General features: G+C 46.2%; 1 protein-coding gene across 26 annotated transcripts in view; it reads left to right on the forward strand.

Moving 5' to 3' along the window:
• Nucleotides 1–24,364: 24,364 nt before the first annotated feature.
• JADE2 (jade family PHD finger 2) overlaps nt 24,365–26,599 on the forward strand; it is a 51,532-nt gene continuing 49,297 nt past the window's right edge. For 4 of the 26 annotated variants that reach the window (XM_086411637.1, XM_086411627.1, XM_086411644.1 and 1 more), the window contains exon 1: nt 24,803–25,018. Coding sequence is in view for 1 of the 26 variants with exons in the window: in XM_086411654.1 (XP_086267780.1) it covers nt 24,380–24,609; nt 24,768–24,849 (312 nt within the window). In the remaining 25 variants the exon portion in view is untranslated. Of the gene's footprint in view, nt 25,019–25,473; nt 25,702–25,750; nt 26,581–26,599 lie in introns of those variants that run through there. The other 22 variants (XM_086411638.1, XM_086411628.1, XM_086411645.1 and 19 more) reach the window with 15 other exon arrangements.

Below are 26,599 nucleotides of genomic sequence, written 5' to 3' on the forward strand. Positions count from 1 at the left end.
AACAATGACTCAGGGTCACGTGAATTAGAAACTGCTCAGAGACAGAGCAGATGGGATCATTCCCCAATAGACTCTGAGAACAGCTTGCAAGCCCTCTATCAGTCCTGAGCTGCTAAGTCAGCTACACAGGTGGATAATCATGGCACAAGTGGAGAGACTTGCTCAGGCACATGGAGCCCCTGTTGTATTTATGGCACCATATGACAACCGTGGGATGCCTCACCCTACATGGAATCTCACTGTTTTTACCCACAGTCAGAACAATGGGTTTCCTAGAATGGTCCCAGATTCAAATACGCTGTCCAGTTGTCAGGCTCCATGTTCACATTTGGGTTTCTGAGATAGTAGGGCCCACTGATGCCTGGGCAAGACTCTGTTGCCTGTAGGGCCAAGGGTCTGGTATTGCATATACCTTGCAGACCCTGGTGCCCCCTACAAACCCAAGCTCAGCAGAATTGTTAGCAATGGATGGGGATGTCATTCCTGAATCACTTTTGGAATTGGGTTGGCAAGTATTTGCAGTCTAAGAAATAAGTTGAGATATTGCCTTGAATCTCTCTCTCCTCCAGGTCTGAGCTTCTGCACACAAGCATCACTGCCCACTGACACGCTACTCACATGCAGCCCAGATCAGGCACCATACCTTTGGCCTGCCTCTAGAACAGGGGTCTGTAAACTGTTTGTGTACAGGGTCAGACTGAATATTTTAGACATTGTGGTCCGTAGGTCCATATGGTCTCTTGCAGCTGTTCAACTCTGCCTTGTAATGTGAAAATAGCCAGAAACAATATGTAAATTAATGGGCTTGGCTGTGTTCCTATATGAACACTGAAATTCGAATTTCATTTAATTTCTACTTGTCATGAAATATTATTCTTCTTTAATTTTGTTTTGAAGCATTAAAAAATGTAAAAACTATTCTTAGCTGATGGGCTATTCAAAATAGCCAGAGGGCCAGATCCCTCCAGTCGTAGTTTGCTAATTCCCTGTTCTAGAATGCCCTGTCCTGGGCCCAGACTCCCAGAGTCACTGAGGCAGTCATGTCCTGCAGAAATGTGGGTGGTAATAAAGTGACCAACCCTTCTGATTTGCCCAGAACTGAGGGGTTTCCCAGGATGTGGGATTTTGGGTGCTAAAACCAGGACAGTTGGTCACCCTAGGTAGTAATCAATCACCCAAGGAGATGGTAGCAGGAAGCAGCTGGCCAGGGTTCCAGAATGGCCCCTTAGAGCCTGCCCCATGCACTGCCTTGTCTTGTGGTTTGTGGTGGGGCCTTGTCCCACCCGGCTTGGCCCTCAGCAGTGAGACACCCCCTCCTCCAAGCAAGAAGACTTCTGTGGTCTGGGTGCTCTCAAAAGGCAGGAAGTTGAATCATCAGCTCTGGTAACGTCTCCGTCATCCTGTGGGTCCAGGCCCAGGGGGACTGACTCCACACTTTGTTTTCTGCTTTTTCTGAAAGTGAAGCTCCAAAAGGAGGCTTCTATTGAAGTTTCTGAAGGAAAGAAAGCTTACATCAGGTAGGGAGGAGAGCTGGGTGGCAGGTCCGTTGGGGCTCTCACTCAACTTTGGCCTGAGCTTTCTGTGTGACCTTCAATTATTTTCTCACCCTCTGTTTCTTGGCTTTGGCTTCTACCACAGAAATGCTGATTCTTGAAATCCCCTTGAATTAGGAGTGTGGTGGCCAAAGAGACAGCATCCTAGTTTTCTGGAAGAGTTATTCTAGCTTAATGACCAGGGATGCAGGATACTCAGACACACATCCTTGTCTCCCATTCACCTGGAAGCAGGACCTGACCACCTTACCCCGGTTCAGACTTTAGGAACGTGACCAGACTGGACTTGAGGAGCTGAAAGAGAGGGGCAAAGTAGCCCACCAGGCTCCTCTGTCCATGGAGTTGCCCAGGAAGAATACTGGAGCATGTTGCCACTTCCTACTCCAGGGGATCTTCCTGACCCAGGGGTTGAACTCACCATCTCTTGCATTAGTAGGTAGATTCTTCACCCCTGTGCTGCCTGGGGAGCCCTACAGGTAATAACAATGATACCCTCTACTACCTGCTCTTTATTAATGCCAGCCCCTGGGTGATCTCATTTGATCTTCACAATGACCCTTCAAGATAAGGACTATCATTATTTCCATTTTATTTATTTATTATTCTTTTTGGCCGTACCACATGGCTTGTGGGATCTTAGTTCCTCGACCAAGGGTTGAACCCGGGCGTCTGGCAGTGGAGGTTCAGAGTCCTAACCACTGGGCCACCAGGAAAGTCCTCATTATTTTCATTTTATAAGTGAAGTAAATAAGGTACAGAGAGGTCAAGTACCTTGCCCATGTTCAAACAGCTACCAAATGGTGGAGTAGGCATTAACCGCTTTGTTAGACTGAAGCTTTGAGGTTCAGGGGCTGTGGGCTGAACTCAGGAAGCCCACAGATGGCAGTGGGGAGGGATGAGCTTCCCAGAGGAGTCTAGGGTAGGGTTGGGGGAGTAAGTTTCTTCCTCCCTAATATTGCTCAAAGACCTCCAGCGGACACTTAGAAGCCTGGGGTGTGCCGGGCTAGAGGATCATGCTCCTGGAGGAGGGAGATGATAACCCACAGATTCTCCAGATGGTCTCCATGGGCCTGGTAAGGAAACGATGCATGGCAGGGTTTGCTGTAGAACAGGAGCAAAGAACAAAGATAGCTGGCTTTGCTCCAAAGGTACCCCCAGATGGTCTGTACACTCCTGCTGGCCTTGTGCATGAGGTGCCATACTCAGGGCTCAGACCATGGGCCACAGGGTCCAGGCCATGCCTTGCTTGGTCTCCCTCTTTCTCTGCAGGAAAAGAGGAAAGTGGGAAATGGGCAGGTCTAACCAGGCTTAGAGAGGACCAAGCCCAAGATGGGCCAGTAGGGCCACTGACAGGATGTGCTTCCTGGAGTGGAGGTAGCCCCACCAAAGGTGTCCTCAGTTACCCATCAGGTAGACAGTCCTGGGGAAAGACACAACCCAACTGTCCTGGCCACTAACTGGGCCCCCAACATGGGCTTAAGCTAGGACTAGAGATGCCTTCTCTGATCAGCAACCAGGTTCCAGGCCAGCCTCAGCTAAACCCCTGAGCATACCTTACCCTCTTTGGGGCACCATGAAATTCTCTACAAAGCCCTTAATCTAAAAAGGGTTTATTGATGTCCACTGTCCTCAGATGGTAAAGAATACACCTGCAATACACAAAACTCGAGTCCGATCCCTGGGTTGGGAAGATCCCCTGGAAAAGGGCATGGCAACCCACTCCAGTATTCTTACCTGGAAAAGTCCATGAACAGAGGAGCTTGGTGGGCTATAGTCCATGGGGTCGCAAAGAGTAGAACACAACTGTGCAACTAACACACACACACACACACACACACACACACACACACACACACACTGTGTGAGCAGTGACTGGATTAGTAAGAGTAGGGATTTTAGAAGCTTCATTAGCTTAAGGACCTACTAGGGGCCAGGCCTGACCAATGTCTTGGGGTGGAGGGAAGGGGTGTGGAATCTGGGTGCAGGGACTGAGGCTACCCTCCTGACACTTGGACCGCTGCTCCCCGCTGCCTCTCCTGCCGCCTAGGCCTCAGGAGCCAAACTCTCCTTGCAGACATTTGACTTCTATTACCTGGCTATTTTAGGCAGCCCTGCTGAGCTAGACTTGATTATGGCAAACTGAAATAGTTCCTTATTAGACGTGGCTGGCTTATCCTTCCAAGAGAACCTTTTTAGGACCCTTGAGATCTTGTGGTGAGAATGGCCCTCATCCTACCCTCCAGTCCTTCTGGGATGAATGGAATAGCAGTCCAGTCTCGTCCATAGCCTCTGCACAGAAGCTGAGTTCCATGGACACATGTGGGGCTGAGGGCCAGGGGCAGCAACAGTACTTCTAGCCAGAACTTGGCTCTGCCCTCTTCCCTGTCCCCAGCTCCTCCTCCACAGAAAAAAGAGCAGAACAGGATTGGCAGGTTGAGGACACTGTGGGACTGTGCCTGAGGAGAGACAGTTCTGGGACTCTCCGTGCTTCCTGCAAGTGTCAGCCTGGGTGTGGAGCTGGGAGGCCCTAGTCCTTCCCCGTCCAAAGGTCACTAACAGCCCAGGGGCTGCGTGTGGAGGGGGCTGTTCTTCAGTCTGGGAGGTGCAGGACAAAGGAGGGCGGGCTGCAGAGAAGGAAGAGGCTGAGCTTAGTGCATATCTCAGGTCTTGAGTGCATCTCAGCCTGGGCTGAGCCACAGGGCTTCCCTCTGGTTTCCCCCACCCCCAAGCCTGGACAAAGCTCTGAAGAATAGCCCGTCTTTAGCTCTTCCTGCTCCTGGGTGGCAAGTCTGCTGTAGGACTTGAGTGGGATAACACCAGGCTGCCAGGCTCCAGAGGCCAAGTCATGCCCAGCTACTCCTATCAGACAGTCACTACCCTGCAAGGCATGTGTCCCCATCAGGGATAAGTGCTGTCAGACTTGCCAGTTCTGGAATTTCTTACCCAGGGCAGTCCATGAAGAAAATGGGGATTGGGTCAGAGAGCCCTTTTGAAGCCCCTCAACTTGCCTCAGGTAGCCAGGGCTCCACTGTCACCTTGGTCACTGGTGGGGCCAAGTGGGCTCCATGGGGATCCAAGTGGTGAGAGTGGGGGCCAACCTCAGAACTCCAAGGGAGCTCCTGGAAGATGCATTGTGTCCAGAGTAAGGGAGACCATGGCAATCAGGGCTGTCGGTGTGGGGTGGTTCTGCTCAGAGGTGCGGGGAGCCCTGTCTTGGGACAGTGAGGGATGGTGAGGAGAGAGTTTGGAAACGGCCGAGGGGCTGGCCTCCAGGCCTTCACCTGGGCGCTGTGTTGTAGACTAAACAGCACGCAGTTAGACCATGCGACTCTCAAGAGATCAGAGGAAGGAGCCTGCACTTGCAGGTCAGTGCCTGAGAGCACTTCTTGAAGACGTGGGTGTGCCAATAAAGAAAGAAAAACTACTCGGACTGAGGGGCTGTGGGAGCAAGAGTCTGGAGGTGGGAACATACCAGATAGGTGTTAGGACCCAGGAGAAGCCCAAGGGAAATGTGTACAAAGGTTGTGGGTGAGGAGATGGCAAACAGTGGAACGCTCTGGCCCTGAGCTCCATGCCCTTCCAAGCCTTTGACCACTGTTAGGGGGTGAATTGTGTCCCCACAAAAAAATATACTGAAGCTATAACCCACCCCCCTACCTGTGAACGTGACCTTATTTGGAAATAAGGTCTCTGCAGATATAGTTAGGATGACGTCATTAGGGTGGGCCCCAGTCCAATACGATGTGGATGCTTGTAAGAAGAGGGAAATTTGGACAGAGACGCAGGCAGACGAGAAGAACACCACGCGGAGACACACAGACACAGAAGGAAGACAGACTTGTGAAGACGAAGGCAGAGATTGCAGGTGTGCAGCCACAAACCAAGGAACAGAGAGCGGGAAGGAGGGAGCCCAGCCCCGCCAACACCTTGAGTTCAAACTTCTAGCCTCCAGAACTGCAAGAGAACAAATTTCTGTTGTTTTAAGCCACCAAGTTTGTGGCACTTGGTTATGGCAGCCCCAGAAGACTAAAGCACCAGGCTGACCCTGCTGCCTGGATCGCCTTTCCTTCCTGTCTAGACCCTTCCAGCTAGCCTGCTCACTGCCTTTGAGTGTACTACCTGCTCCACGGTGCAGAGTCTAATGTGACTTCTCTGAGTCACCTGATGCCGAGCCCTCATCCAGTAGACCTGTAAAGTTTGATAGCCTTGATAGCCAGCTTACCTCCCAGACTAGACTGTTAGCTCCTTCAGGGCAAGGCTGGCAGCATGGGGCTTGGTACATGGTGGGTGCTCAGTCAGTGTGAAGTAAATGGAGAGGTCATCGAGACTGGCACGTGCCATCTGTTCCTCCACAGCCTAGCCCAGCTCAGGTGGGCACAGAGCTGCCCAGAGAGGTTACAGCATCATCCATGCAGACTGCTTTCAGCTCCTCCACTTTCCAGTTCCCTCCTGGTCCCACCTAAGTCTGAAGAACTTGGGGAAATTCCTAACTTTCTCTTTCAATCGGGCCACTGGCCCTAGGAGTTTGCCACAATGTAAAACTGCTCAGGTCCCTCCAACAAGGGGACTGTGTCTGTGGCTCGATGACTCATGCACACTGATCCATCCCGCAGCATTGGGCGGGACCCAGGGCTGGGGATCATGCCAGCCAGCGCAGGCTAGGAGCTTGGACGTCCTGTTGCCCCAGCCCAGTCCCGGGAACGGAGTGTTCTCAAGGCTGCAGGACAAAAATATGGAAGCAGGGAATCAACTCTCATTTGAACTGAGACCTGAGTGACAAAAAGGAGCCCAAAGAGAAAACAGTGAGTTCAAAGGCCCTGAGGTAGGAATGAGCTTGGCATGATGAGAGACTGAACAGAAGGCAGTGGAGGCTGAAGCGTGGTGAAAGAGAGGTCAGTGAGAGGACATGTGATTAGACTGGGCCCACGTGGATAATCCAGGATAATCCCTCCATCTCAGGTTCTTAATTTAATCATATCTTCAAAGTCTTTATTGCTATATAAGTAACATGTTGCAGGTTCTGGGGAACACAACATAGCCATCTTTAGGGGGCATTATCCTGCCTGACAGTTAAGTCTCTCTGCCTCCTGTCTGTCTCTTTCACTCTTTCACTTCATTTCTGTTTACCTTTCTACTTCCCTATGTGGATCTGGCCATGGATCTCTTGATCTGTAACCTAGCCACAATTTGTCTCTCTTCGTACCCCCTAACCAGTATCAGCAAGTTATTTATCAATCTATCATTCCTCCATGGCTTAATCTTTCAATCTAATAATTTCATCACCCCTCAGCCATCAATCTAATAAACTGACTTTTAAACTCAATCTATCATTCAGTGCCCTCTGTCCATGATGAATTATCAGTCATCTCGCTCCATATTTGCACATGTCACATATGTGAACATACTTTCTCAATGCCTGCAAATAAATTCAATTAGTACTCACTGAGTGCTTGTCTTCTGCCCAATTTCACGTTGTGTATCAGTGAGATAAAGGGCTGATGACAACCCCAGTAGTTATATTTGGATCTCTTTATCATCATCATCATCACTATCAATGCCATCATTGCCCAGTCCATGTACACTGTTCAAATCTTTTATCCACATAGAGACCATTTTGATTTATTTATTTTTGGCTGTGCTGGGTCTTTGTTGCTGCACATGGGCTTTCTCTAGTTGTGGCGAGGGAGGCTCCTCTTTCCTGTGGAGCACGGGCTTCTCCTTGTAGTGGCTCCTCTTGCTGCAGAGCACAAGCTCTAGAGTGTGGGCTCAGTAGTTGTGGCAAGAGGGTTTAGTTACCCTGTGGCATCTGGGAGCTTTCCAGGCCAGGGATCGAATCCATGTCCCCAGCATCGGCAGGCGTATTCTTAACCACTGGATCACCATGGAAGTCCCAGGGACCATTTTTAAATGAACTTTCCAGATAAATCCAAGGTGCTCTAGTCTGACTTTTGCTCACTAGCCATCCTATGTTTGCATAAATAATGCAGACTCATTTTAACTTGATCTTAGATAAAGTGTGGGTAGAAAAGTATATCTGCTGGGCAAGCATCTTATGCATCAAATAACAAATCCTAAAGTTATATGGAACTTGTTTTTAGGTTGTCTGGGCAAATAGCACAAAAGATGGGAACTCCAGAGATGTGGCATCAGGCATATATGGGCACACGCAGACACAATGACATGACACACACATACATACATATGTGGGTACACACAAGTGTACACATGTACACACAAGCACATGTGTACCCTCTCTCTCCCCTCTCTCCGTGCGTAGTGGCTCCTTCCTTCCCCCCAAACACACACAGGGCCAAAGCAGGCACTTCTGCACTGACTCATGTCCTGCCTCATCTTGCTTCCGGTCTAGGAATCTTACCTCCTATCTGGGTTTTGAGGTCTTCTGGGGCAAGAATGGTACCTGCTCTTCCTTGGGCCTACCCTTAAGTGTCCAGCCAAAGGACTGGACACTTAAGAGCTGCTTGCCTCTCCCTGAACTCTGAAAGCAGTTGGGGATCAGGGAGATAAGGAACTAGATGCCCAGTGGCAGAAGCTCTTCAGGGGAGTCCCCATTGCCAAACACAACTCCCCCTGCACCCTAGGAAACTGACTTTCCTGCCCTTACTGGATGTCAGGGTAATGCAAGATTTCCCTCTTCCATAGAACTCTCCTAGAGGAGCTGTGTTAGGTGGATAAGCTGCCTGGATGTGGCCTAGCTGCAGAGCAGTTTGACAAGAATACCTTTGTTTCTAAGCAGCTCTGTTGCACAGGCATCCAGCATCAATTCCTGTCCAAGCCTCTCCCCAGGGCGATGGCAGGGGATCCAGCACATTTGGAAGCAACTTGCGACCTGTTAGAGCTGCAGGTCCTAGATGTCCAGCAGTGATAGTGCCCAAGGTCACCTCAGGCTCACAAGTTTCTAAAGGTGGGATAGTTTATTCACTTGTGCCTGCAGGAGGCTCCCAAGGCAGCCACCTTGCACCCTGGAACACTTCCTGGCAATGGGAGGTTGGTCAAGGTCTGAACACCATTAATGAATCCTTGACTGTGGTGTAGCATCTCAGAGTCAGTTGACCTTACTGCTTCTGACTCCACACTGAGCCTTGATCCTATTTACATATTTGACACACACTCCGATGCAAATCCAGTGTATGTCCCTTTACATCTGTGGTATTCTCAGGGCTAGGACCCCGTGTAACACATCCCTATAGCCTGAAGCCAGGCCAGACCAACTATAGGAATTGTATACAGAACAGGTCTGCACCTGCACACACCCGCGTCCCACAGGCCAAGAGCCCAAGCCCTGGCCTCATGCACCGTCTACTTCTCTCACCCAAGCTAGAGCCCTCAGTCAGTGGGTTTCATTAACTGTGTAGGGCCCAGCAGGTATTGAATTTACCCCTACACTTGTTCCCTAAGGAGCCAGGCTGGACCAGGTCCCCTCAAGCCAGATGTGTTGGAAAGAAGAAGTACTCTATCTGTTAGAGGAGGAGGTTCCTCCCAGAAGCCATGCTGCTCAGAAACGTCTCTCTTCCCACCCTGGTTCCCAGGCACAGCCTGACTCATGCCCTAGTCTCAGCCAGCCAAAGGCTAAGTGGGGCTTTTCTGTGCCCTTTCTGGAGTTCAGCCTCCATGGGGGGAGCGTCTGGAATAGACTTAGAATCCCAGGCTGGCCAGCTGGAGAAGTCCAAACAGGCTCCAGGCCACCCAGAAGTCAGCACAGGGGCTAGACTAGAGAGCAGAAGTCTTGTCCCTGCCTGCCAAGACCATGGTCTAACCTTGGTTGGGCTGGAGGAGTCCATCCTTCCACCCCATTGATGCTTCTGCTCTTGGAGAATTCTGAGCTCCTGTGAGGCAACCAGCACTGCCCAAATGCAAAGGGCTCCTTGAAACTCCCCTGACTACCTCAGAGTCACCTCTTTCTCTCCAGCTCCACAGCCCTACCCCAGCCCCTGAACCCCTCCCCAACTTTACTCCTTTTGCATCAACATAGGCAACTGGTAATCACCAGACACTACATTTTTTTCTATGAAGCTGCGTATATCTGTGTGTCTGTGTTCAGTTTAAAATGTAGACTTCTGTAGGTATTTTTTTTTTAAGTAAATGAGATCATACTGTACATATTACCCTGAAACTTTCTTTTCGCTTAACACTTTTCTTGGGGCTCTTTCTACATCAGACGCACAAAACCACACAATGTTTTTTAGTACGCTGTCTTCTTTTTGCCCTTGGTTTATTTAGTGAGTTCTCTAGTGACAAACATTCAAGCTATTTCAAGTTTTTCAGTGTTACAAACAATGCTGTAATGATGCTCTTAAACAGATCCTCTTGTGCCCACATCAGAAGGTCTCTCTGAGGGAGATTCCTGGAAATTAACTTAACATTCTCGTCTTCTCCTTCCAATTTGGGGCAACCATAGGGCCTCACCTTTCATCCTCAAGAAGCATACTAGTATATTTTCCTGTACAAAGGGAGGTCTATAGTCCAGGTAGACACCACCCATCTCTCTAGAACATCCTCCATCCTCCCATCTCATGTGAATTTCCATCTATATGTAGTCCATCTCTAGGCCCTTTTAAAGAAACTGTCTTGACCAACTCACAGGCTCCTAGATAGCTTGTTTTTACCTTGACCTTCCCATCTATGGTTAAGGAGTTATTTTCCTAAATGGGACTAAATCCCTAGGAGACTGAATCTTGACCTGGAACTCACTGCCCTAAGATAGAGCCTTGTTTATATGCGTGCTTGTAAAGTACATGTTATTTCTAATAAAACCAAGTTACCTTCAGTGTGGCTATGAACTCATCAGTAAATGCATGGGAAGGGTCTTTGTAAGACTGTCACACTGACTGGGGGTGGAAGGTCGGATGGGACTTTGATTTATGAGAAACCCTGAAAAAAACAGAGTTTTTCTCACACTATTCAACTTGATTGGGACCCAGTGCCTTTGGTTCTTGGATTGGGCCAGGCCCCTCAGCTCTGAGTGGGGTGTCTCACACTTTGACTCTGGTCAAGCTGGCCCCTGACTTGGCTGGAGTTACTGCCTGCTGCCAGTTTCTGGGGAGGTGTTTCGAGGCCCCAGGGGTCTTATTTGCCCTCTGCCATCTGTGGCCACTGGACTGGAGCTGGAGTCTGAGAAGGGACAGGTGGCTTGGCTGGCACATCATCTAGACATCTCCTGGGTCTGGTCAGTACCATCTTGAAACCAGCTGGCGAGGGCTGCAGAGGGGTCCCTCTCCCCAGCATGTATTTGTGGCACCACAGAAAAAGCCAAGGCTGGATCCTGCCAGGTCAGTGTCTTCAGCCACGGACACAGCCTTAGGCAGCTTTCCTCTCTGTTCCAAACCCCAACTGCAGCCCCTGCTTAGAGTCTGGGAGGCAGAAGCTGCTGAATTTGTCCTCCCTTGAATGCAAAACTGTTCTGTGCACAGGGCTTGATGCAGAGTAGGCAGCCAGGAAATATTTATTGAATGGCCAACAGAATGAATGTTCACCCTCCCTTAGGGGCAGCCACCTAATGCCACTGTGTGTGGGAGGGTGAGAACTGGATTCCAGAAACAGAGGAGACGGAAGAAAGTGTGAACAAACCTCACTTCCGTCTATGTAATCTTCCCAGATTTCATTTTTCCCTTCAGGATTCCCAGGAATTCTTCAGGAACTCTATTGTTAGGTTAAGTGTTGTGATCCACTTTTCCTAAACCTCCATACCTGTGCTACTTCAGGCATGATCTGTGAACCAGCAGCAGCAGCATCATCTGGGAACTTGTTAGAAATGCAGAATATCAGGCCCCACCCCAGACCTAATGAGTCAGAATCTGCTCTTGGACAAGATCCCAGGTGTTTCATGTGCGCGTACATTAAGTACCACCTTACGCAGCTAGTGACTTCTCACCGGGCACAGAGGCTGGCTGCTAGAGAGCTACATCTGGGCTTCTGCCTACCTTGATGACTCAGACAAATTGTCAAGTCAGATATTGTTTTCTCTGCAGTCTGTGAATACTGTCTAGAACATAGTAGGCACTCAATAAAAATTCAATAAGTAAATATTGAATGATTATCATGCTATTTTCTCAATTTAGGGTGCCTACAGTATGCTGGACCTATGCTTCTGGACATAAATTGCAAGTTATTAGAAAGATTTTTTTGTCCCCAATAAGAGCTCCAGGAAGAATGGCTGTTATTGAATGAGCAATTAGTGAATGCCAGAGCAAAGCCTGGTACCATGTGGAAAGTTCTCAGTGTTTTTAAAATTGTGGTTCAAGGCCAAGGGCCTGAAGCATGACCTGCTGCTTGTTAAAAATGAAGATCCCTAGGCCCTGCCCCAGACCTGCCATTGAGAACCTTTGGGGATGAGGCCCTTAAATTTACATTTTTAACAAGCATCCCAGGCACTCTAAAGTTCGGGAATTATCACATCCTTAATTTTAGAGAAGGAAATTAAGGAAACAGATTTGTGCAGATTCACAGAACTGGTGGATAGGACTCAAACCCATGACTGCCTGAGTCTGGAATCCACAGTTTTAACCATATATCTATTATACTGGAAAAGCGAATGCCCAGGCTGGCTGTGTGTATTTAGCCACCTATATAATTTTGTGTGTATTTCCTATATTCACAAAAATTTGCTAGACTGTGAACTCTTAGGAAATCTTGGAAGTGGTGAATGTGTTTTATTTCTCTCAGTATCTGTAGCGTCCATTATCATGCATGGCATCTGGAATATTCTCAACAAAAGTAGTTTCAATTGAATTTCTCAGATCAGATCAGATCAGTAGCTCAGTCGTGTCCGACTCTTTGCGACCCTATGAATCGCAGTACGCCAGGCCTCCCTGTCCATCACCAACTCCCGGAGTTCACTCAGACTCACGTCCATCGAGTCAGTGATGCCATCCAGCCATCTCATCCTCTGTCGTCCCCTTCTCCTCCTGCCCCCAATCCCTCCCAGCATCAGGGTCTTTTCCAATGAGTCAACTCTTCGCATGAGGCGGCCAAAGTACTGGAGTTTCAGCTTTAGCATCATTCCTTCCAAAGAAATCCCAGGGCTGATCTCCTTCAGAATGGACTGGTTGGATCTCCTTGCAGTCCAAGGAACTCTCAAGAGTCTTCTCCAACACCACAGTTCAAAAGCATCAATTCTTTGACGCTCAGCCTTCTTCACAGTCCAACTCTCACATCCATACATGACCACAGGAAAAACCATAGCCTTGACTAGACGGACCTTTGTTGGCAAAGTAATGTCTCTGCTTTTGAATATGCTATCTAGGTTGGTCATAACTTTCCTTCCAAAGAGTAAGCGTCTTTTAATTTCATGGCTACAGTCACCATCTGCAGTGATTTTGGAGCCCCCAAAAATAAAGTCTGACACTGTTTCCACCGTTTCCCCATCTATTTCCCATGAAGTGGTGGGACCGGATGCCATGATCTTCGTTTTCTGAACGTTGAGCTTTAAGCCAACTTTTTCACTCTCCACTTTCACTTTCATCAAGAGGCTTTTGAGTTCCTCTTCACTTTCTGCCATAAGGATGGTGTCATCTGCATATCTGAGGTTATTGATATTTCTCCCGGCAATCTTGATTCCACCTTGTGTTTCTTCCAGTCCAGCGTTTCTCATGATGTACTCTGCATATAAGTTAAATAAACAGGGTGACAATATACAGCCTCGACGAACTCCTTTTCCTATTTGGAACCAGTCTGTTGTTCCATGTCCAGTTCTAACTGTTGCTTCCTGACCTGCACACAGATTTCTCAAGAGGCAGATCAGGTGGTCTGGTATTCCCATCTCTTGAAGAATTTTCCACAGTTTATTGTGATCCACACAGTCAAAGGCTTTGGCATAGTCAATAAAGCAGAAATAGATGTTTTTCTGGAACTCTCTTGCTTTTTCGATGATCCAGCAGATGTTGGCAATTTGATCTCTGGTTCCTCTGCCTTTTCTAAAACCAACTTGAACATCAGGAAGTTCACGGTTCACATATTGCTGAAGCCTGGCTTGGAGAATTTTGAGCATTACTTTACTAGCGTGTGAGATGAGTCCAATTGTGCAGTAGTTTGAGCATTGTTTGGCATTGCCTTTCTTTGGGATTGGAATGAAAACTGACCTTTGCCAGTCCTATGGCCACTCGTACATAATTATCCATTTCTACAATCATGTATATACAGATTACCTCTCATTTTCAGGTAGTATCTTGAAATCAGCTGTAACAACTATAAGTGTTCCCACTCTTCACTTGTTCAAACTTGTGCCTGTGCCACTCCATTGATATGGCTTTTGTCAAGATCTCCAGTGGCTTGCATGTAGCTGAACCTGATGATCACTTGTCAGTCCTTATCTTACCTGACCCCTTGGCAGCTTTGGACATTGGGCTTTCCTCTGTCCTAAAATTCTCTTCATTTGGCTTCCAGGACATTCCTTCTATCTCTGAATGCTACTGCTCCTTTTTTCATTTTTTTTTTCCAATTCTTTTTTATTTTCAGTGTGAGAAAATACATATAAATTTTACTGTCTTAACCTTTTTTAAGTATACAGTTCAGTGATATTAAGTACATTCACATTGTTGTGCAACCATCACCACCATCCATCTTCAGAACTCTTTCATTTTGTAAAATTGAAACTCTATATCTGTTAAACAATAACTCCCCATTTTCCCCTTTCCCCAGCCCCTGGCAGCCACCGTTCTACTTTTTGTCTCTATGAATTTCACCACTCTAGGTATCTCATACAAGTGGAATCATGCAACATTTATCTTTTTGTAACTGGCTTATTTCAGTAGCATAGGAACCTCAAGGTTCGTCCATGTGGTAGCATATTGCAGAATTTCCTTCCTTTTTAAATTTGAAAAATATTCCATTATATATATATATGTATGTATATGTATACACACACACTTCATGGGAAATAGATGGGGAAACAGTGGAAACAGTGTCAGACTTTATTTTGGGGGGTCCAAAATCACTGCAGATGGTGATTGCAGCCAAGACGCTTACTCCTTGGAAGGAAAGTTATGACCAACCTAGATAGCATATTCAAAAGCAGAGACATTACTTTGCCAACAAAGGTCCGTCTAGTCAAGGTTATGGTTTTTCCAGTGGCCATGTATGGATGTGAGAGTTGGACTATAAAGAAAGCTGAGCACTGAAGAATTGATGCTTTTGAACTGTGATGTTGGAGAAGACTCTTGAGAGTCCCTTGGACTGCAACCAGTCCATCCTAAAGGAGATCAGTCCTGGGTGTTCATTGGAAGGACTGATGCTAAAGCTGAAACCCCAATACTTTGGCCATCTCATGGGAAGAGTTGACTCATTGGAAAAGACCCTGATGCTGGGAGGGATTGGGGGCAGGAGGAGAAGGGGACGACAGAGGATGAGATGGCTGGATGGCATCACCGACTCGATGGACGTGAGTTCGAGTGAACTCCGGGAGTTGGTGATGAACAGGGAGGCATGGTGTGTTGTGATTCATGGGGTCGCAAGGAGTAGGACACAATTGAGCGACTGAATTGAACTGATACACACACACACACACTCATACATACCACATTTTGCTTATCCATTCATACATCAATGGATATTGGGTTTCTTCCACATTTTAGCTATTGTGAATAATGCTGTTGTGAACATAAGTGTACAAATACCTGTTCAAGATCTTGCTTTCAATTCTTTGAGTACACACCAAAAATGGAATTGCTGGATCATACGGTAATTCTGTCTTTAATTTTTTGAGAAATGGCCGTACTGTTTTCCACACTGGTTGTACTATTTTACATTCCTATCAACAATACACAAGTGTTCTACTTTCTCCACATTCTTGTCAACACTTGTTGTTCTTGTTTTTTTTCAATAGTAGCTATCCTAATGGATGTGAGGCAGTACCTCAGTGTAGAATTTCCTTAATGATGAGTGATGTTGAGCATCTTTTCATGTGCTTATTGGTCATTTGCATTTCTTCTTTGGAGAAATACTGGAATACTTTTTTTTTAACAACAGCTTGCTTCTTCATCTTCCAGACCTCTTAACCTTGCAGTGCCCAAGGATGCCATCCTTGGACCTCTTCTCTTTCTACACCTACCTTCTTGGTGATTCAGACATCACTTGTTGTTGTTGTTCAGTTACTAAGTTGTGTCTGACTCTTTGTGACCCCATGGTCTGCAGCACACCAGGCCTCCCTGTCCCTCACCATCTCACGAAGTTTGCCCAAGTTCATATCCATTGCATTGGTGATGCCATTCAGCCATTTCATCCTCAGATGCCCTCTTCTCCTTCTGCCCTCAATCTTTCCCAACATCAGGGACTTTACCACTGAGTTGGCTGTTCGCATCAAATGACCAAATTACTGGAGCTTCAGCTCCAGCATCAGTCCTTCCAACGAATATTCAGGGTTGATTTCCCTTAAGATTGACTGGTTTCATCTCCTTGCTGCCCAAGGGATTTTCAGGAGTCCTCTCCAGCACCACAGTTCAAAGGCATCAATTCTTTGGCGTTTTGCCTTCTTTACAGTCCAGCTCTCATAACTCTACATGACCCCTGGGAAGACCATAGCCTTGACTATACAGATCTTTGTCAGCAGAGTAATGTCTCTGCTTTTCAACACACTGTCTAGATTTGTCATGGCTTTCCTGCCAAGAAGCAATCGTCTTCTGACTTCATGGCTGCAGTCACCGTCCGCAGTGATTTTAGAGCCCAAGAAGAAAAAATCTGTCACTACTTCCACCTTTTCCTTTTTTATTTGCCATGAAGTAATGGCAAACATCACTGTAGCTTTAAATACTATCTACCTGGTGATGACTCTCAAGAGATATCTTCCCCAGACCTCGCCCCTGGGCTGAGGTTGCATTTCAAGCTGCTTACAGGATGGCTGCACTTAGATATCTAATATGCACCTCAAGCTTAGCATGTCTTATGCTGAGCTCCTTATACTTCCTTCAAATCTACTCCTTTCACAGTTTCCCCTATCTAGGTTCATCGCAGTTCCCTCTTTGCAATGGTTCAAGGCAAAACTCTTGTCATCTTTGACTTCTTGTTTTCTCACACCCCATCAAAAAATCCCTGTCAGAGCTCTCCTCAAACTACATATGGAATTTGACCACTTCCACTGATATAACACTCTAGTCCAAGTTAAAACATCATCTCCCACCTGTTTTATTATGATGAACTTCTAATGGATCTTCCTGCTTCAGCCTTTCCCCTTCAGTTTGTCCTTCATCTGGCAGAAGGGTGACCTGTGCAATCGAGTGTCAGAATATACCTTTTTTCTTCTCATAATCCTCCATATTATTTCTAGCAAAAGCCAAATTCCTAACAATGCCGTATATAATCTCTTCCTTGTATGTGTACATACTAAGCACATTCCTGCCTGAAAGTTTTTGCACTTGTTTGTCTCTGTGTAGAGAAAGTGGTCCTTAATCTTTATTTCATGCCATGGACCTCTTTGGCAGCCTATGATGCCTGTAGACTCTGAATATCTTTAAATCCATAAAATAAGCTTCAGAAATTATAAAAACCAACTATAATGAAATGTTGTTGTTGTTTAGTTGCTAGGTCATGTCTGACTTTCTCAAACCCATGGACTATAGCCCGCCAGACTTCTCTGTCCATGGGATTATTCAGGCAAGAATACTGAAATGAGCAGCCATTTCCTTCTCTGAGGGATCTTCCCAACCCAGGGATCGAACCTGCATCTCCTGCAGTGGCAAGCTCCCCTGGGCTCAGTGGTAAAGAATCTGCCTACCAATGCAGGAGATGCAGGTTCGATCCCTGGGTCAGGAAGATCCCCCAGAGAAGGGAATGGCTACCCACTCTAGTATTCTTCCCTAGGAAATCTCATGGAGAGATGAGCCTGGTAGGCTACAGTCTATGGAATCTCCTCCTCCCCACCCCCAAAGAAAAGACCCTCAAAATATTTTTTAAATGTGTAATATATATGTTTCATATGAATCCATTAAATGACAAGCGCTAACAGCATAATTTTGAGATAGTGATGAGTGTTATGATATTTTAAGGTATTTGCAACAACTATAATGTGATATGAAAATATCTGTGATTTCTATTGGCAACAATATCATAGGTGCTGTGATTTTCTGTCTGCTTTCATAATCAAAGAACATGCCAAATTTTAACTAGTGAAAATTAAAATATAATATTTGTTTACCATCTAAAGTCAAGACTCCCTGAATTCTATCCTCAGACCTCTGGAGGGAGGTGTCTATGACTTCACATTAAGAATTCCTAGCAAAAAAAAAAAGAATTCCTAGCTTAAAGTCAAAAATCTCTCTCGGTAAATGTCACATTGTACTTGAAAATATGTGGGTTATTTTCAAATATCTTTTGATATTGATTTCTAACATAATTCCACAGTGAAAAGAGAATAGACTCTGTATGATTTCAATACCTGTGGACCATGAAATTTTTGCACCTTATTTTATGTCCCTGGATATGTTCCAGTGTGTCCTGGTTTGCAGTCTGTGGGAACTTGAATTTGTATCCTGCTGTCATGTGAAAATTGTATAAATCTTAACTATGCTGAATTGGCTAATAGTGCTTTTCAGATCTCCTATATCCTCTACTTTTCTGTCTATTCATTCTATTAATTTTTGAGAGTTTGATATTGAAACTCCAACTAAATATCTTAATTTATCTACTTAAAAAAGAACTGTACTATATAGTGGAACTATATGTAACTTTGTTGTATATTTTCCAGTTCAATTCAGTTCAGTCGCTCATCGTGTCCGACTCTTTGTGACCCCATGAATCGCAGCACACCAGGCCTCCCTATCCATCACCAACTCCCAGAGTTTACCCAAACTCATGTTCATTGACTCGGTGATGACATCCAGCCATCTCAACCTCTGTTGTCCCCTTCTCCTTCTGCCCCCAAACCCTCCCAGCATCAGGGTCTTTTCCAATGAGTCAACTCTTTGCATGAGGTGGCCAAAGTACTGGAGTTTCAGCTTCAGCATCAGTCCTTTCAATGAACATCCAGGACTGATCTCCTTTAGGATGGACTGGATGGATCTCCTTGCAGTCCAAGGGACTCTCAAGAGTCTTCTCCAACACCACAGTTCAAAAGCATCAATTCTTCGGCGCTCAGCCTTCTTCACAGTCCAACTCTCACATCCATACATGACCACTGGAAAAACCATAGCCTTGACTAGACGGACCTTTGTTGGCAAAGTAGTGTCTCTGCTTTTGAATATGCTATCTAGGTTGGTCATAACTTTCCTTCCAAGGAGTAAGTGTCTTTTAATTTCATGGCTGCAATCACCATCTGCAGTGATTTTGGAGCCCCCAAAAATAAAGTCTGACACTGTTTCCACTGTTTCCCCATCTATTTCCCATGAAGTGGTGGGACCAGATGCCATGATCTTCATTTTCTGAATGTTGAGCTTTAAGCCAACTTTCTCACTCTCGTCTTTCACTTTCATTAAGAGGCTTTTTAGTTCCTCTTCACTCTCTGCCATAAGGGTGGTGTCATCTGCATATCTGAGGTTATTGATATTTCTCCCGGCAATCTTGATTCCAGCTTGTGTTTCTTCCAGTCCAGCGTTTCTCATGATGTACTCTGCATAGAAGTGAAATAAGCAGGGTGACAGTATACAGCCTTGACGTACTCCTTTTTCTATTTGGAACCAGTCTGTTGTTCCATGTCCAGTTCTAACTGTTGCTTCCTGACCTGCATATAGGTTTCTCAAGAGGCAGGTCAGGTGGTCTGGTATTCCCATCTCTTTCAGAATTTTCCACAGTTTATTGTGATCCACACAGTCAAAGGCTTTGGCATAGTTAATAAAGCAGATAGATGTTTTTCTGGAACTCTCTTGCTTTTTCCACGATCCAGCGGATGTTGGCAATTTGATCTCTGGTTCCTCTGCCTTTTCTAAAACCAGCTTGAACATCTGGAAGTTCACGGTTCACGTATTGCTGAAGCCTGGCTTGGAGAATTTTGAGCATCACTTTACTAGCATGTGAGATGAGTGCAATTGTGCAGTACTTTGGGCATTGTTTGGCATTGCCTTTCTTTGGGATTGGAATGAAAATTGACTTTTTCCAGTCCTGTGGCCACTGCTGAGTTTTCCAAATTTGCTGGCATATTGAGTGCAGCACTTTCACAGCATCATCTTTCAGGATTTGGAATAGCTCAACTGGAATTCCATCACCTCCACTAGCTTTGTTCATAGTGATGCTTTCTAAGGCCCACTTGACTTCACATTCCAGGATGTCTGGCTCTAGACGAGTGATCACACCATCGTGATTATCTGGGTCGTGAAGATCTTTTTTGTACATTTCTTCTATGTATTCTTGCCACCTCTTCTTAATATCTTCTGCTTCTGTTAGGTCCATACTATTTCTGTCCTTTATCGAGCCCATCTTTGCATGAAATGTTCCCTTGGTATCTCTAATTTTCTTGAAGAGATCTCTAGTCTTTCCTATTCTGTTGTTTTCCTCTATTTCTTTGCATTGATTGCTGAGGAAGGCTTTCTTATCTCTCCTTGCTATTCTTTGGACTCTGCATTCAGATGTTTATATCTTTCCTTTTCTCCTTTGCTTTTCACTTCTCTTCTTTTCACAGCTATTTGTAAGGCCTCCCCAGACAGCCATTTTGCTTTTTTGCATTTCTTTTCCATGGGGATGGTCTTGATCCCTGTCTCCTGTACAATGTCACGAACCTCATTCCATAGTTCATCAGGCACTCTATCTATCAGGTCTAGGCCCTTAAATCTATTTCTCACTTCCCCTGTATAGTCATAAGGGATTTGATTTAGGTCATATCTGAATGGTCTAGTGGTTTTCCCTACTTTCTTCAATTTAAGTCTGAATTTGGCAATAAGGCATTCATAATCTGAGCCACAGTCAGCTCCCAGTCTTGTTTTTGCTGACTGTACAGAGCTTCTCCATCTTTGGCTGCAAAGAATATAATCAATCTGATTTCAGTGTTGACCATCTGGTGATATCCATGTGTAGAGTCTTCTCTTGTGTTGTTGGAAGAGGGTGTTTGCTATGACCAGTGTGTTCTCCTGGCAAAACTCTATTATTAGCCTTTGCCTTGCTTCATTCTGTACTCCAAGGGCAAAGTTGCCTGTTACTCCAGGTGTTCCTGACTTCCTACTTTTGCATTCCAGTCCCCTATAATGAAAAGGACATCTTTTTTGGGTGTTAGTTCTAAAAGGTCTTGTAGGTCTTCATAGACCCATTCAATTTCAGCTTCTTCAGCGTTACTGGTTGGGGCATAGACTTGGATTACTGTGGTACTGAATGGTTTGCCTTGCAAATGAACAGAGATCATTCCGTCGTTTTTGAGATTGCATGCAAGTACTGCATTTCTGACTCTTTTGTTGACCATGATGGCTACTCCATTTCTTCTAAGGTATTCTTGCCCACAGTATTAGATATAATGGTCATCTGAGTTAAATTCACCCATTCCAGTCCATTTTAGTTCGCTGATTCCTAGAATGTTGACATTCACTCTTGCCATCTCCTGTTTGACCAGTTCCAATTTGCCTTGATTCATGGACCTAACATTCCAGGTTCCTATGTAATATTGCTTTTTACAGCATCAGACCTTGCTTCTATCACCAGTCACATCCACAACTGGGTATTATTTTTGCTTTGGCTCCATCTCTTCATTCTTTCTGGAGTTATTTCTCCACTGATCTCCAGTAGCATATTGGGCACTTACCGACCTGGGGAATTCCTCTTTCAGTATCCTATAATTTTGCCTTTTCATACTGTTCATGGGGTTCTCAAGGCAAGAATACTGAAGTGGTTTGCCATTCCCTTCTCCAGTGGACCACATTCTGTCAGATCTCTCCACCATGACTCGTCCGTCTTGGAGATTTTCCAAGTCTCCTGTAAATGTGTTATCATAGTTTCATAATTTAAAAAATAAAAAAGTGAAGGGCTGGAAAAAGATTTTCCATGCAAATTGGGACCAAAAGAAAGCAGGAGTCACAATACTCGTATCAGATAAATTAGACTTTAAAACAAAGGCTGTGAAAAGAGACAAAGAAGGTCACTACATAATGATCAAAGGATCAATCCAAGAAGAAGATATAACAATTATAAATATATATCCACCCAACATGGGAGCACCGCAGTATGTAAGACAAATCCTAACAAGTATGAAAGGAGAAATTAACAATAACACAATAATAGTGGGAGACTTTAATACCCCACTCACACTTATGGATAGATCAACTAAACAGAAAATTAACAAGGAAAAAAAAAAAACAAAAACATGTATCTATAAAGCTCACTAAAGCAAAGCACAGTAAAATGAGGTATGGCAATAAAAGGCATTAAATTTATCAAATAAAAAATAAATAAAGTGCTGAAAAATTAAAGCTGTCAATTCTGTAATAGATATTCATTGAAAGTATCTTTTGAAATGGGAGTGAAAACACCTTCAGAGAAATGAAAGCTAAGGAAGCATGCACGAGCTATAAAAAATGATAAAGTCCTTTATGAATGATGATAATATCAAAACAAAACTGGGAAATACAGGAAGGAGTAAAGAGCACTACGAACAGTCAATACATGGATAAACATTAGAAACTATTCTCTTTTCTTAATTTCTTCATGGTAAACTATCAACATTATATTGTGAAATTTTTCAGAAAAAAAAAAAAAGAATATGGTATGACATAGTTCTGTCTTAGATATTATGCAAGTGGGATGAATACTGAAAATAACTAAAGTACCTCATGGTAAAAAAAAAAAAAAAATAAAGACAGAGATAAACTATAAAAAAAAAAAAAAAAGAATTTCTACTAAATTAAAAGTTTTTCTTTCAAAGTTGTGAAATTGCAATGTTGTGGTTAAAATAGACCAAGTCAAAAATTTCAAAAAAAAAAAAAAAAAAAAAGAAAGAAGAAAAAAAAAGAATCCCTAGCTCAGAATGCTCTTCCTCCATAAACCCTCACAACTCATTCCTTCATCTCCTTTTACTCAAAAGCTATCTTCTCAGCAAGATTTTCCCTGAGGACTCTATTTAAATTGCATCCTCACATTCCCTATCCCCCTTTCTACTTAATTCTTCTCCATGGTACCTACTAACCTTCAAATATAAGTTTTTTTCAACTTAAAAAAAATTATGTATTTCCTTTAACTAGAAAGTCAGAATAGGCTTTTTTTTTCATTGGAGGATAATTTCTTTGCAATATTGTGTTGGTTTCTGGTTGCTTCTGGGTTCCTCCTGTCTGCCTGGTTGTCGGAGGTCCCTGACCAGCAGTGTGGTGGGTATCCTATGTGTGAGGAGACACTGACTCTGTGTCTTCCCTCTCCACCATCTTGGCTCCGCCTCTAGAGAATAGGCATTTTTTCTATCATGTTTGTGCTGTATTCCCAGCACCTAGAATGATGCTTAACAGACAGTAGGCACTCAATAAATATTTGTTGAAAATAATTAATGATTACATCTCCAGGGACACCAAGTTTCTGTCTTTTTTTTTCTGTAAAAAGTTAATGAATGATTTGTGAAAATTTTAACAAGGATTGAGGAGTTATAATTAGCTTCCATGCTATCATTCTATTTACATTTCCAAGGTTAGCCTTAAACAGTAGCACAGAACTGTGCAAAGTCAAGGAAAGTCTAACGGAGCACCCCATCCTAAACAAGAAGTACCTTCCAAGGACTATTTAGGTGACCTGGATCTCACCCAAAGTCAGGGAAACCACCTCAGAGAAAAGTGCTGCTCATACAATTATTTCTTGCCAATGGAGCAATCAGGCTCCCATCTCCAATCAAACCAGTCATGCTAATACTTTTTATTTTTGGCAGTGTGGTAAAATGGAAAGTACATGGGTCCTGGGGTCTGCTGAACTAGGTACCTGTTCTGCTACCACTTGCTAACTGTTTGTTGGCAAGTTGCTAAATCTTTTGAATAGGTAACTTGCGGTTTTCCTGAGGATGAAGTAGGATGACTAACAGTCCACAGCCCAGAGCACGTGCCCTATAAATGGTCATTCACTCCCTCTTCTTCCTCTAGGTCATTTAACAACTGCTTGCCATGGGATCAGGATGGCTAAGAGGAGGAGCCTGTCCAGTCCTCTCCTACATGTAAACCCTCTACAACTAGCTCTAAGAAGAGCAGTTCCCTTCAACTGTGCCCCTGTAACTTGGTACCTCCCCTCTCACCTCAGATACGCAGCTACCATTGAGACCGTGACCATGAAGTCCGCAATCATTCAGTTTTTTCTCCTGGCCTTCCCTTTGGCCCACAGTGGGAGATCTTGTATATGTCCCTCAGTTTCTCAGTGCTAACAGCTTTCAGGGAGTGTATTCGCACCCTTCCAAAATGTAGGCACCAGGAAAAGTGCTACTGTGCACTGTATACACTGAGTCAGGCCCTGCTATACACTTAGAGTCCATATATATATATATATATATATATATATATATATATATGTATGGCCTCAGGAAGCCTCCAACCACCCCATTCTACAGAAGAGGAGAAAGAGACCCAGAGGTGAATATACCTGCCCATATGAAGCAGCCTTGGAACTGCAGAGCCAGGATTAGAGCCTCCCTATTTAACCATTTTGTTCCATGCTCACAGTCTGGGACACCTGTTTCTGGGCACTGAGCTTGAGGTTCGGAAAAACCTACCAACTGACTACTGAACGCTGGAGCAAATCTAATTGGGAGGTGATACCCAGCCCCTCAATCTTGCTGGCAAGCCTCCCTAGACTTTGTGAATGAAGGCCAAGGAAGAGAAATGTTGCAGTGACTCCCTTGGAGCTCGTATTTCTTTCCTGTGGCAAAAAGTGCTTATTCCAGCATCCATCATCTCCCTCTTTGTTGTGTAGACAATCCGCCCTGTCTGAGGATTTGTGCTGTTATTATGAGTTTGTTTATTATTGGATTTATTTCTCCTATAAGCAAATGTGTTCACAACATTCCATCAGGGAATCTCCTTAATTGTCACATAAATGTCATCTTATGTAAATTGAATATTTATCTTTCCACAGAAGGGGTGGAGGGGAAAGAAAGGATAAACAACCTTCAGTCTTGGAGAGGGGAGGCGGTTCCTGTTTCAGTTCACAACTCACCCACGTGCCTTCTAAGTCAAAGGTGAGGTTGAAGAAATTATTGGATCATCTTTGAGGGACAGCCAAAAAGGAGGGGTTAGAAAAAGTTGGCAATGATGCTTTGAGGATATTGGGCCTGGCTCCCAGGTCTCCCCCTCCCCCAAACCCCGCCTGAGTCCAGACCACCCCCTCCCTCCCTAGCTGGGAGCATCTGAGAAGGCTGCAGTTTGCCCCCCACTTCTCCCCATCCAGAAGGCCAGCCAGGCTCCTTCCTCGAGAGAAGGTGAGTGCGGCGGGCGCAGCGGGCTGGGTGGGTGTGGCCCGCGGCTCCGGGAACGGACCCAAGGCCCCGCCAGCGCCCGAGAGCCGCCCGACAGCCCGCCTGCCTGGCGAGCGCAAGCTCTTCTTCCAGAAACTGCGAGGATCCCAGCGCACTGTTTGTGCACCACAAGGTCAAGTCGGGAAGTGGAGCCGGAGGAGGAGGGGCGAGGAGGCGAAGGGTGGGGAGAGGGGCGCCCCGCTTCCTCGCCAAGTGCCAATCCTTGGAAGTTGCCCCTTGGTTTTTAACCCTTTAAGGGGAGTGGGAAGGAGCAAGGGGGAAGTGGATACCCTCGGGCAAACTCCTACTGGAACCAGGACGTGCAGCCACCCACCCACTCACCCATCACTGCGTTCCCTACCCCCCGGAAATGCGGGGCTGAGCCGGGCGCCAGGAGGCACTCAGGCGGGGGGAGGGGGCGACGAACCCGAGAGGGACCCTCTCTACGGACCGCCCCTCCTTCTTGAGGTGGCCCACAATTTCAAGTTTCCCCAACCCGGGATGTTAGTTTCCATCTGCTCTGGGTGGGGGAGGAGAGCCGCGCCCCCTCCCCCAGAGTCGCGCGTGCCCCTCCCCTCCGCTCCTGCCAGCACTTTCTGCTCACTTCTGGCGCTGCAAAACGCCACGCGATTTATTCGTTTCGCATTTTTAAACCAGCGATTTAACCAGCAGGGCCTAGAGCGAGGGTCTTCCAGCGCTGGAACCCCGGGAGGCGGGGTACTCTGTGCAAACATCGTTCCCTCCGCGAGTGTCGCCTTCAGGCTGTTATTTGCAAAGAAACGTCTTTTTGACGCAGGGAGAAATGGCAAATTTTAAGTACGTCATTAATATGGCGCCAAAAGATTTTTTTAAGTATAAGCTTGCCTTTTTTTTTTTTTTTAAAGGTTGCGGGGGGCGCCGCCCCGGTCTGGGGCGCGAAGGGGGCGGGGTGTGAGCAGAAAGTGTGAGTGAGAGTGGAGGGGCGGGGTATGTGTGTGAGTGTGTGAAGTGTGAGCAGACCTGATGGGACTTGCACGGGCGCAGCCGCCGCTTGGGCCCGGCCCTGGGGACAGGGCGGGCTGGGGGCGCCCCAGAGCCCGTGGGGAGTACAGGCTCGAGGTGCAGGCAAGAGGGCGGCCCAGCAGGGTACCCTCCACCCGGAGGCCTGCAACGCTACCTGAACCCGCTGCTGGAGCCAAACAACTGGGCGGGGGGGTGGACGGGGGGGGGGGGCGTCAGGAGTGGAGATCCGAGTGAATAAGAAAAAAGTGGCTACTCCCCCTCCCTCGCTCCTCCCGCCTGCCCCCACCCCCACCCCAACACATTTTTTTTTTTCTAAAGAGATCACAAGGAAGTCTTGGTTTAAAAAGAAACAGAAACATACACAGGGGGGTTGGTGAATGGTGCCGACCGCGGCCATCGCAGTTGGAGGCTATTTGGGGGGGTGGGTGAGAGGCGTCCATGGAGTTACTTTGCGCCCACTCCTAGCGTCAAGGGTTTAGGTCCAGCGGGCTGACCGTCCCCGGCCAGGGTGCGGTGCCGGGGACCCCACGGCCCCGGCCGCCTCCTTCGCCACGACCCCGGATGGATGCGCGCCCCCCGCCCGCCCGCGCCGGCCCCAGGAGCTCCGGGTTTCAGGAGCATCCTTCCCACGCCGGCCCCAGCCGCGGCGCGTAACCGTGGGTAGCGCCCCTCGGAAGGGCACCGCGGAGCAAGGTAAGATCCAGCCCCCGGC

This window comes from Bos grunniens, chromosome 7, assembly GCF_055505025.1.
Source record: "Bos grunniens cultivar Pamir isolate PY7600 chromosome 7, Bosgru_T2T1.0, whole genome shotgun sequence".
Lineage (NCBI taxonomy): Eukaryota > Metazoa > Chordata > Mammalia > Artiodactyla > Bovidae > Bos > Bos grunniens.